Source organism: Salminus brasiliensis, chromosome 4 (assembly GCF_030463535.1).
Source record: "Salminus brasiliensis chromosome 4, fSalBra1.hap2, whole genome shotgun sequence".
NCBI classification, from domain to species: Eukaryota; Metazoa; Chordata; class Actinopteri; order Characiformes; family Bryconidae; genus Salminus; species Salminus brasiliensis.
This window is the reverse complement of record NC_132881.1, coordinates 2,679,136-2,691,882: the sequence shown is the minus strand read 5'-3', so window position 1 is coordinate 2,691,882 and position 12,747 is coordinate 2,679,136. Positions and strand designations below refer to the sequence as shown.

At 44.5% G+C, this 12,747-nt stretch overlaps 1 protein-coding gene across 1 annotated transcript; it reads right to left on the bottom strand.

Annotated features, from left to right (window-relative positions):
• Positions 1–4,716: 4,716 nt before the first annotated feature.
• Positions 4,717–7,605, bottom strand: gphb5 (glycoprotein hormone subunit beta 5). Its single transcript, XM_072676758.1, has 3 exons — positions 7,577–7,605; positions 6,219–6,417; positions 4,717–4,908 (listed from the first exon to the last, which is right to left on the bottom strand). Exons 1-3 carry the CDS (start codon positions 7,603–7,605, stop codon positions 4,717–4,719), a joined length of 420 nt encoding a protein of 139 aa, XP_072532859.1.
• Between the last annotated feature and the right edge of the window lie 5,142 nt (positions 7,606–12,747).

Genomic DNA, 12,747 nt, shown 5'->3' with positions numbered 1-12,747 from the left:
ATAGTTCCTTCCTGGCAGTGCGGATCAGACTGGGAAGGAGAGGCAGGCTGAGTGATACTCTCAAAGAGCCCTCAGCCCTAGATCAAGTTAGACAGGCTGCAGCCCCCCAGCCCCCCCACCCCACCCCACCAGGGAAGCAGTGCCTGTAATATTGGTTTACATTGCAAACCATAAGACTTACGCAGAGATACATGTCCACAAACAGACGACATGCAGGGACTGCACAGGTTAAACAATTTCCAGGTGGTTGCTAGGGTGTTGCTAAATAGTTGTTATGTTACCCAGCTACCGGTGTGTAAGGTTGTTGCTATCATGTCCCAGGTTAGTATGCTGTCTCAGATGTTTTCTGGGATGTTGCTAGGTGGTTGCTATGATGATGCTTGCTGGTTGAAAGTGAAAGTGCTCCAGGTGGTCGGTAGGGTGATGTTGGTAGTTAGTAGGCTGATGCTAGGTGGTTGGTTGGGGCAACTAGGTGGTTGTTAGATGGTTGGGTAGGGTGCTGCCAGATGACTGTTGGATGGTTGGTTGGGTGCTGTTAGGTGGTTGGTTGGGGCTACTAGGTGGTTGGGTAGGGTGCTGCGAGATGACCGTTGAATGGTTGGTTGAGGCTACTAGGTGGTTGTTAAATGTTAGGGTAGGGTGCTGCGAGATGACTGTTGGATGGTTGGTTGGGTGCTGCTAAGTGGTTGCTAAATGACTGTTGGAGTGCAGCTAGGCGGCCGTTAGGTAGTTAGTAGGGTGATTATTATTATTATTATGCTATTCAAGGTGTCCAGAACTTTGTAGACACCTGCTTCTCCAGCGTGTGTTCTGATATCAGGAGTATTAATAGGGTGTTTGTCCCTTTTTGCTGCCGTAACAGCCTGTACTCTTCTGGGAAGGCTTTCCACCAGATGTTGGAACATGTTGCTCTCCGGATAGTGTTGCCAGGATACTGTAGATATCATGAAGGTATCATTGTGTGTGTTTTTTCCATGCAGAACGTTGACACCCTCCGGAGGAATTCACTGTAATAAAGGCTGATCTGTATTCTGCTCTGTGTGACACACCAGATTTAGATGCTTCGCTTTAATGGTTAATTGAATGGAAGTGATTTGACGGAGGGGATCATTTGGATAATTATGCGAAGGCTGTTTGCAGTTGAGGCGCGGCCAAAGATTACGTTCAGCTTTTGGACCAGAAAGGACGTCCAGGGTTTGGCAGCATAACAGTCTTCAATTCCCTTTGTTTAAGATGCATCTGGAGCTGGAGCTCAACACAAGCAATCAAGCCTCTGGGCAGAAGGACACACCTTCAGGGCAAGGAGGGGTCTTCTCCTGACCTCTCCTATTGTCAAGGCCTGGAAGCATATATGCCATTGTCCCTCTCTCCCTCTGTACATGCAGCCTGTAAAGGCCTTTACCTGATACAATGTAAAAAGCTGGAGATGACCTCACGCCAGCCCATGTCTCTAAAACACACACAGAGTGAGTGCAAGTGTAATAGGGCGAGTCCCGGCTCGAACCCAGGGCATGCTGCTAGTCATCGGCAGCCGTGGCCCTGGGAGAGCACAATCGGCCTTGTTGTCTCCAGGGTGGGTAGATGGCACCATCCCCCAACATCGCTCCACTGGCCGTATACGGCGCTTCCCTCCAAGCGAGTCAGTTGGAAGCCCGGTGATGTTGCATCAGCGGTGGTTCGAAGAAGACCCGTTGGTTGGCTGAACATGTGTCAGAGGGGACGTGTGTTGGTCTCCACCCTCACTAGTGTCAAATTTGGTCCACACCTGTGTCATACAGTGCCAAAATCCACATATTCGAGTATATTAGAGATTAATAAACAGAGTGTGTGATGAATATAGACATGCAGTTAGCAAATTGTTTATGACCTACATTAAGCTAAAAGCTCCAGTGGCTGAACTTTAGGCCACAGGCATGGCTTGGCTGCCCGGCTGCATTCGGAGGTAAAAGTGTGTAAATTAGATTTTGAGCTGATTTACTCTGTTAATGGCTTTTCCGAGCAGGCTTTATAGAGGGTAATAATAAGCAGCAGTCTAAAGAGCCGCTAATTCTCTAAAATTAATATTTCTGATGCTGTGTAATGAGCCTTTTGGGTTGTGAAGGATTACGTAACTGATCTCTGGGACTTCAGTTTGAGGGGAAAGCGAAGAACGCTGGCGTGTTCCTCTTGAGCGGTTGGTGGGGTGGAAGTGCAGAGAAGCTTTTCTCATCATTCGTGCATTAGTGAGTTGCTAAATCACTTATCAGCAGTGTCTGTACGACGCACTGTAACAGCATTACGCTAATGATGACCGCTGTGGACAGGTTTCCGTGGAGGACGCCGTTATGTAGGAACAGGGTGGTGCAGTGCCGTTGGGAAAGGGGGGAGTCTGCAGGTTTTTAGTGAGTGGCCGATGAGCAGGAGCAGGTTGTGGTCAGCGCTCTGTGCAGTGGAGTGTGTAATAGGACTGCGGTTACCGATCACTCTTTTAATTAATGAGTCTGGAAGCGATCTTTGATCCATCGACTGATGGAACCCTTATGCTTTCTCTAATCTTCGCTTGCTGCACCACAGGGAAGCAATCAGAAGGGTTAATGCCCCCTAGCTTCCCTACTGTACATTACAGTCTATCAGAGTGACTCCACAAGTGAATGAGTGACTGAGTGATGGAGGAAGTGAATGAGTGAGTGTCTCTGTCTCACTCTGTCTGTCACACACACTCTGTGCTAAAGTAGTGTGAATGAAACCACTCTTCCATTATTAACCCCTCAGTGGTGAAGTAACACTCAGTGTGTGTGTGCCCAGAGCAGCAGAGGCAGTGCTGTCAGCCCTCATTCCAACCCAGCGGACTCTTACCTCTTCAGGCATGAAGACAGAGAGGAGAAACGACGGCACGACTTTCCTGAGCCGGAGTCACTCTCTCTCGCTCTCTCTCTCTCTCTCTCTCTCTCTCTCTCTCTGTGCAGATCAGCACTGATCTAACTACTCTGATCCAGCTGTACACTGAGAAACCTGAGAAGGTTCTTCAACTGAAACTGTGGAGGAACCTTCAAGAAAAGGGCATTAGAGGCAAAAGGTTGCTTTACTGGAAAAGGTACTTTACTGAAGAGCAGTGTTCACAAGGCCTCACTACACCTACATAGACACTATTACATCTACATTTATAGACCTTTATAGCTATTGCCATTTAATCTCCTTCCCTCTATAATATAAATAATATGGCAGCTTTTACTTGATCTGTATTGAAGGTGCTGTAAGACCAGCATTTTTAGAGGTTTACTCCGCCGGTGTCAGAAATCCTGTAAGAAGCCCTCACCACTCGAAACTGCTCCGAATAAGCTTGTGCCAAAAAACACAGCGCATCCAACAAGAACAACAGCCTTGTCTTTTATAAGGAAACATGGTAGCCCTCAGAAAGTGATGATGGATTCCACCCACTTGATCTATTTTTCAGAGAAGTCTGAATAGGCACACATGGAAACTCTTCTGGTAGCTGGTTTACACCATTAAAAAAACATTTCCATTGTGCAGAGAGAACGGCCGCTGTGAGGCCTGTGAAAAGTGGGTATGGAAACATCTGGAGATCTTCTAATAACCTCAGACTGACCATCACTTATCCCTTTTTCTCAAATTCCCAAACTAGACTAGGCCTCATAGGCTTAAACCACATTAGGCCTCATAGAGTTAAATGTGCTTGAGCCCCGTAATTGCCATTAGCAGCTAGATTCATCTCTTTGTGTCCCCCAGGATGATGAGAACATGTTTGGTGATTATTGCGAGATAAAATGCGTGGGCTTTTTGACCACAGGTTGGTCAGTTTAAACTGAGGGTACAGGTCTTAGCCTCTTCCACATGACCCAGAGTGGCCATTTAATCTCCTTCCCTCTATAATATAAATAATATGGCAGCTTTTACTTGATCTGTATTGAAGGTGCTCTAAGACCAGCATTCTCCGTAGTGCTGATTGCACACAGTCCACAGTTGCACCTGAGGGCCACTGGGTAGGTCCACTGGGTAGGTCAGTTTAAACAGGTATGTGGAGAAATGAATGTCTTATAATAATAACACATTTACAGCTGACCAGTTTCCTCCCCTTTTATTATTTCAGGCTGTAACAAACAAATGCTCACTCGCCCATCTCTCCTCATGCTTTCATACAGGATATAGTCAAACATAAAGCGTAAAGCAGTGGCTTAAGAACTTTGTAGAGCAGTTAATCAAGACGTAAAGTAAATAATTTGCACAGTCCAAGAACATTGCATAGATTTTCTGCTGACTTTAAACATAGCCAATCAGCCAAGGCATGTTTGGTGTCTGAAAGTTGCTTCTTCAGTTATTGAGGCTAATGTAGCAAACAAGCATTGTAAGCATACCACACACGCCTCTAATTACACTGTCGGACATGACGTTATTTGTTAAAATTGGTATATACTTTATTCCATTTTTAAAGAATAGCTTATGCTCTAACAATTAGCATCATGCTAACCACCGGCCTAAACCATCACACACTATTCTCCGTTGTGTAGAGCTGTTCGGTGATCTCCAACAGGCACTGTAATCTATCTATCTAGAGGTTTCTGACATGGTACTCTATAAACATGGACACAAGTAAAACTGAAGACGTCCAGCATACCTTGACTAACCTGCTACATAAACCAAAACAATGAGATCAAATAGTGTCGATCATATTTGCTGCTATTTCCTGCTAAACCTCCACCTCAATGATGAGGAACCCTCTCAAATAGAGGCGATACACTCCGTAGTGCTGGTTGCACACAGTCCACAGTTGCACCTGAGGGCCACTGGGTAGGTGTAGTGGGGATCCACATCGGCCGAGCAGTTGGGCAGCTGGACAGTCATGAACTGTGTCTGGTTGTAGGTGCACACCCTCTGGTAGGACTCGATGAAGGGCGGGTCCAGGACAGGCTTCTGCAGACCACAAGAGGACAGGCCAGGAGTGAGGAACGTAAGGAACCCAGGATAGGAACCCTTAGCTGCACATGACACTGTTCTTCAGGCCCAAATATCTCCAAACCCCCACTTCTAATTAGTGACTTCAGCTACTTGCTGCCCTTTTTCTGACCGAGGTGTTCATGATTGAAAAGCACTGCCAAGAGATCAAGCAGAGTCACCATGCCCAGTGCTGAGCATCACCTAGAGGGGTTCACAGCCCCTCAACTGCTGGTGGAGTTAAACTGCAGTACCTATGGGATGATCTAGAAGACCAGAACTGATCATCCCACATCAGCAGCTGTCCTCACTTTTGCTTTTGTGCTTTTGTGCCTGAACGCATTCAGATCCTTCTCATAGCCATGTTCCAAAATCCGCTGTGAAGCCCTCCCAGAAGAGTAGAAGCTGTTACTGCAGCAAAGTAGGACAAACCTAAGTCCTATAAATATCCTTGAATTCAGAAGAACACTGAAAAAGCAGGCGCCCACAAACCTTTGGACACGTACTGTGCTTTAATATTGTCGGGACTATTCATCAAAATCTGTAGTTCGGGCTGAACGGCAGCAAGGGAGCGCTACGTAAGAAATAATAAATTGGCCGGGGAGTTTGTAATTGTATACATTGACTTCTCAGTCAATAACGTCATTGGAAAACCATTACTAGATTGTTCTCACACTCCCTTTCTGAGGCCTTATGAGATTACGGAGAGGCCCTGAAGAATGGCTTTATGAATGTTTCAGGTTTTATCACCTCCCCACAGTTAAACTTTAATTTTACTCCTATTTTTAGCAAATGGATATTTGGGTCAGCGTAAGTAAGTAAGTGCTCAGCTCAAGCTTTAAAAAAACGAGTTGCATGAGTTTACATGAGCACCATCAATAATTTAAAGCAACGTTAGGTGAACTTCGGTGCTGATGCAGCGAATCCCTGCTAGCCTTGAATTCAATATTCAGCTTTTCAGAACCAGTTTGTGAGAGTATTTCTACACAGTGCTGAAAAAGCTGCTGGCTGAAAGTAGTCCAGCTCTGGGCAAGGGTGTCCATGCTAGGCCTAATTTATATGCAAACATTATATGCAAATTTGAGAATGAGTGGACCAGGTTGAGCTCTGACAGTGACAACATGCTGTTACAGCAGTTCACTTCCTGAGATCTTTAAGGGTTCTTTACTAAAGGCAATGGATCTATATCAGTGGTGCCCAACCCTGCTCCTGAAGAGCCACAGCTGGCCCCATCTGACTCTGTGCCTCTGTGTGAGTACCAGGTGGTGAAAAAGACAGCAGTGCCTCACCTCCCAGGTCTCGCAGCGCCCCCAGCAGGCGTCCGTGGTGACCTGCAGGCCTCCGCAGCCGGGCTTCTGGGCTATGAAGCTGAACTCTCTCACAGCACAGCCGATGAACTTTCGCAGATTCACCGCAGACACGTCAGCCTGACCGCCGGCACACAGCCAGACAGATAATGCCACCCAGCACAGAGTGAGTGGAGAAAACCTGTAACACACACACAGCTTGTCTAGTCCCTGTAGAGAAGAAGTACTGCCAATAGAATAGGACTCTCTGGAGCAGATAAACAACATGACCCTATCGGCACCATGCTGCCTAGTGCCAGGCGTGGGCTCTATAGAGGGGTATATATAAAGCCCCCCAGCAGCATTGAGCTGTGGAGCAGTGGAGGAACTGTGTTCTCTGGAATGATGGATGGTGGAGCTCCATCCAATACTTTTGGGATGAATTGGGGACGAGGTGTGGTGAGGATTTCAGCTGATCAGCTCTTGCTGCTGAATGCAATCAAATCCTTACACCAAAATCTAGTAGAAAGCCTTCTTCCCAGGACAGAAGAGACAGTCACTCCAACAAAAGTAGGATACACTCATTTTTTTAATACCGTAATTTCAGAAGAAACGATGAATGAGATGTGAGGTGAAGTGTCCCAATACTTTTGTCCACAGCTAAGGGAAACAGATTTATAACACTGGCTGATTCCTAAAAGCCCGTCTGATAGGGAATGGGGCTAAAGCAGGTTCCTTAGAGCGATGTCATAGAACAGGGGTTCCCAGTCCAGGTTCTGGAGATCTACCACCCTGGAAAGTTCAGATCCAGCACCTGTGGATCTAATACCCATATGCCACTGAAGGTCTTCCTTACCTGGAACTATTGTGTGTTGGTTTGGGATTTGGAGCTAAGCTCTACAGGGTGGTGGTTCAGCAGACGTAGGATTGGGCACCCCTGCCTGGATCAGAAACCAAGATCCTTTCATATAGCGCAGAAACCAGCTAAAGCTAAAGGAAATGATCAACATTGGTTGATCGGATAAATGGTTCCAAACAGGTTCTTTAGAGCAGCGCCATAAAATGTATAGGGGTTGGCCTGGTCCTGGAGATACACCACCCTGCGGAGGTTAGCTCCAGCCCTAATCTAATCTAGACCTTCAGAGGGGAACTCTCCAGGGCAGTAGATCTCCAGGACCAGAGTTGGGAACCCCTGCTCAACACTGTACGGAGGTTCTGTAGGAATTACTGCAGCCTAGGCTTCGGGGCTTCGAGCTTTTATGAACCCCACCTCCCTTCTAGCCTCACTATACAGGTGTCCAGTTATTGAGTAAACTATACAGAGTAAAAATTATGTAAATATATACCAATCAAAGTCTTACCGCGGTGCTGGACACCCCTGGAAGGCCATTTTCCACTCGTCTTGATGCTCAGTCAATTCTTCTGGTGTGTTTTTAGACAAAGCCTAAAAAGACCCTCTATTAGCCTCTATTTCAGGGAAGAGAACCCGAAGAACTTTGGAAAAGCCTCCTTGCCCTGCCTCAGGCCGCCGTATCTAAGTCACGAACTTGGCTCCAGCGCTATTTATTAGAAACAACCATCCCGGTCGCTTCTATAAAGAGAAGGAGGGCTGTCTCTACCTCTTTATTTCCATTTCCTCAGGCACTTCTTATAAGCACCGTTGGCGCCTGTCTCGCTGCCGCCTCACCTGCAGTTCAGGTCTGGCCCTGTCCCTTCCATTAGCCTAATGAGCGGGAAACACTCGCTTTTTGTTCCGATTTAGCCACACAGAAAAGTGGAGGGAAGTTCCCTTATCCCTCAAATCCAAGCCTCCATCCATCCATGCGGCTGTCCTCATTATCAGAGAGACGGTGTACGACTGCGGGCTTGCGTGGCGAGAGTCATTTGGTAGCAGACCTGCCAGTCTAGCACCACTGTTGACCCGCCTCAGGGCCTAGAAGGCTTAAGATATCTCCAGCGCTCGCTGAAATAAGCCACCCGTCACTCAAAGTGGCCTAAAATTATCGGGGGGGATTTATGAAAGTTAGGCTGCATTAACGGCAGCCTGCACACTGTTGGTTTGCTGGTTTGAGTGACACATTGGTTCTGCGGCTGGAGATAACAGGCCGCCTTTCCAGTTGAAGCTCGGTCATTGCAGGTACGGGTTGTAAGCTGGCTGTATGCTAGCATGACCAAAGCAGTCAACCAGCTTGACCTTGAACTAGTGTGCTCAAGTTGATCATACTGGTTGACCAGCCTGTTCCAAAAAAAAAAAAAAAAGAAAACATACACCATGCTGACCAACCAGCTCACCAGCATAGCTACACCATATTGACAAAAGTATTGGGACACCTGCTGTGGCGTCTGTTGGAGTCTGTACTGTCCAGGGAAGAAGACTTTCTACTAGATTAGTGAGGTCAGGATGTTGGATGATCAACATCCTGCCTCTGCTCTCTCCGCACCTCCCTCAAGCATTCTGGTGGCAGGCAGCATGACCTGGGATTCGAACAAGATTCTCGAGTGCATAAACAAGGTTCCAGCAACCATATCAGTAATTACAACATATAGATGTCCATATAGATTCATTAATTCTTTAGCAGTTGGATAATTAGCTCATAGTAGTAGAGAGGGATACATTGAAAATGCCCATGGTTATAGTCAAACAAAGATACAGTGCCCTCTGGTGGCCGAGGCTGTAAATGACCTATCAGAGTTGCTGTTCTGATCCTTGGGATCATATATATATATATATATATATATATATATATATATATATATATATATATATATATATATATATATATATATAATAAAATATATACTATTACACTGTTCATATATAGAAGCTATTAATATTATTTATCGAATATACAGCTGTTACACATTACTATTTACATACAGGCACTTATAGAGTGGGCTGAAAGAGTCCTGGGTGGTGAACGGTGTGACGGGGCTGTGAGTTCCAGGTCCAGTGGTTAAGTGCAGGGTGCAGAGTTAGGTTAGGGAGTATGGACCGTGCTGCCCAGCTGCAGCCTGAATGACCTTTTAGATGTCCATATAGATTCATTCATTTATTACCTGTTGGATAATTAATCAGCTGACAGTAGAGACGGCTGCATTACCAAACACTGATCAGGGTCATTATAATGATACAGTGCCCTCTGGTGGTCGTGACTGTGGCCTACCTATCAGTGTTCCTGTCCTGGTTCTAAATCTATGGACGTATCTGTCCGATCTGGTCAGGGAAAGACATTTCTAGCCTCAGCTGCTAGTTTTGCGCTCCATTAGCTTCTACTGATGGACAAAAGTAATGGGACACATTCATTGTTTCTTCTGAAATCAAGGGTATTAAAAAGAGCTTATCTTGCTTCTGTTGGAGTAACCGTCTCAACTGTCCAGGGGCAGAAAAGCATTGCTGTGAGGATTTGATTGAAATCAGCGACAAGATCGCTATTGAGGTCAGGATGTTGAATGGTCAGCATCCCACCTCATGCAAAAAGTACTGGAAGGAGGGAAGATATTGGCCTATTAAAAGCTTAGACATACTAGACTTTCAATGGGTCTCAACGGGTCAAACGCTGGTCTGATCTGATCTACACCTGGTGATCCTGGACCTATCGATGTATTGATCTATCCGACCTGGTCAGGGGAAAGCTAATTTGAGCTCCATTAGCTTCTACTGATAGCAGGAATCTTGAAGCCTGGGTTCCTTCCTTGTACTTGAGACTTCGGACACTGTCAGAAACTACATCAGCAAGTCTATTAGAGCTCACCTAAGGTCAGATTTGACACTGTGCTAATCGGTGGGGTTACTTCTTTGACTTGTTAGCAACATTAGCTTTGTAGCTTTAGCACAAAATGTGGTCCGATCCGAGTCTGAATTTGGGGTAAATGTGGAAGATTAGGAAACCTTTCAGCAAGCCTGTTAGAGCAGGGAAATGCTAATGCTAGTGTGCTAGCACCATGGAGGGCTTTACTAGGCCTTCGGCTCGGACACCTGTGTCGTGTCTGAGTGATCTGGAGGGGTCTGAGGAAGCTGTTTTACAACCCACTCCTGACTGTTTGGGGTGTCTTGTTAAAAACCTGTCCCAGGCCGGCATGCAGGCAGGGTGCCAAAACCAGGCCGAGTGGAGGTTATATTTAGAGCCCCCCAGTGGGAGGGCTCATCATCCACACCGAATACATTCCCCCCCAAAGCAGCTCAAATCAAGTCTGTGCCAACTATTGCTTGCTGTGTGTCCCGTTGCTGCCACATTCAATGCACATTGAGAAACCGGAGACTCCACAGCCTGTGCGTTCCCCGCTTTTCTCAACATGTGAGTAGCCCATCTTGCGTGACTGGAGCTTTTGTGCAAATGTGTGGATGAAATACTGCAATTCGAGTTTCTGACTTACAGTCACAGGCTGAGCCTGAGGTCGTAGGTTTGTATGAAAGCCTGTCAAGTTGTAGCACTGAGTTTTCTTTATGAACATTGGGTCTGTAAGTATTTGGACAGTGGAGCAAAAGTTACACTGGTGGGGAAACTGTTTGAGTCAGCAACTCAACTCAACTATGATTGCCTTGTGGTTCATTAGATCATTGTGTTTTTTTTAGAACCAGAATTGGTTTTACTTGCCAAAGTGAGACAAGAGTAAACTGAGCTGATTCACTCAGCAGATGTCTGTTTGTTATTGTTTATATGTTGAAGATGGCATTTAATCAGCACAGTCAAAGATTTGCTAAACCCTTTCTGTGTTGCTGATGATGTTCAGTCAGCAAATTAAATAGTAAAAAAAAAAGTAAATTGAAAACAAACATTATTTTTTATGAATATAAACAAAACACGGATGTTTTTTAATGATATTTTGTGTAAAAGTGTTCAAAAATAAATGAAAATAAATGAATACAAAAATTTGGTCAGCAAATTCAGTGATCTAGCTTAACAGAAATTAGTTTAAAATGTAATTGTTTATAAAATGTAAATACTTAAATACTTAACAAAGATCTTAAACTAGCGGAAAGTTTTTTTTCATTACAAAAATATTGTGAAAAACTAAAATATAAACATAGAAATATAAAAAATTGCCAAAATGTTTTTTTTTATGACATTTGGGCAGCAAAATAAGCTCTTTTGCTGAACAGAAATGTGTTAATTGTATTTGTCTGTGTTGCAGATGAAATTTGGTCAGCAATTTAAATTAAATAAAGAAAAATTAATATATAAAAATAGAATATCTGAAACCAGCAGAATGTTTTTGATGACAAAATATTTAAAAACAATAGCTAAACAGATGTGTTTATAAAGTGTAAAAAATGTGTAAATATTTAATAAACTAGGGGAAAGTCTTTTTTCAAGACAAAAATATTTGTAAAAACTAAAAGAATAAACATATATATATATATATATATATATATATATATATATATATATATATATATATATATATATATATATTAATGGGTTTTATGACATTTGGGCAGCAAATTAATCTGTTTTACTAAACAGAAATGTGTATTTTATGATGACAGATGACATTCGGTCAGCAAATCAAAATTATAAAATATAAAATACAAAAAAATATACAATAAATGTCTAAAACAAGCAGAATGTTTTTTGAGAAATGTTTTTAAGAGTTAAAATGTTTCTATTATTGTTTTTTATTAGTTTTTTATGAAGTTTATATGGTTTTAGTGAACATTTTTGATCCACTGATGCTGCAACACTGGTTCTGTGAGCTGTGTGCACAAACCTACACTTGCTGTACATAGAGTGAAGCTGCTTATGGGCCGTTCTGTCCTTTCAGTGTTGGGTAGTAGTGCGTACAAGCAGCTGTTTGGGGAATGGCGAAAGTCAAGCAAAGGTGAAGCTCTTTCTCTGCACAGAGGGAAGGAGCCGAGGCTGTTGGTGTTGGTCCAGAATCAGTCCGAGCAAAGCTGAGTCTGAGCCAGTGTGAGCTTATTTACTGCGGTTGTGATTTGTGCTGATTCTTCAGTCTTTGTAGTTTGGTAGTTTGTTATTTGACTTTATATCACGTGCTGCTGCTCCTGCTGCTGCTGCTGCTGGGCTATTTTGGGTGTGGGGACGTGTCGGAGTGTCGGAGGGCGTGAAGCTTTTTCTGGACGGGGGCAGAGTGTCGGGTGTTGCGCTGGGCCTGTCAGTCTTCAGACTGGGAAGTTTTAAGGAACTGATGATCCTGCTGGACCTCAGAGTCGGACTGAGGTGTGATTACGATCAGCAGTGCAGTTCTCTACAGGCTGGTCACTTCCCGGCAGCTATGGGTGACGGAGCCAGACTCGTACTCAAGCAGACAGTATTCCCAGTGTTCCCTGTTCCAGTGAAATTAGATCCACAAAAACTCCTACAGGCCAACAACAGTTCTTCTGTAGAACCTAGGTGGAGCTTCTTAGTCCAGCCAACGTCTATCAGCTGTTGCTATGGTATTCCAGTGGTTAGTGGTTACTATGGTGTTGCTAGGTGGTTGCTATGAGGTTGTGAAATGCCTTCTAGATGGATGTTACAGTGTTGCAAGGTGCTGCAGTGGTATTTCCAGCAGTTTCTATGGTGTTTAGTGG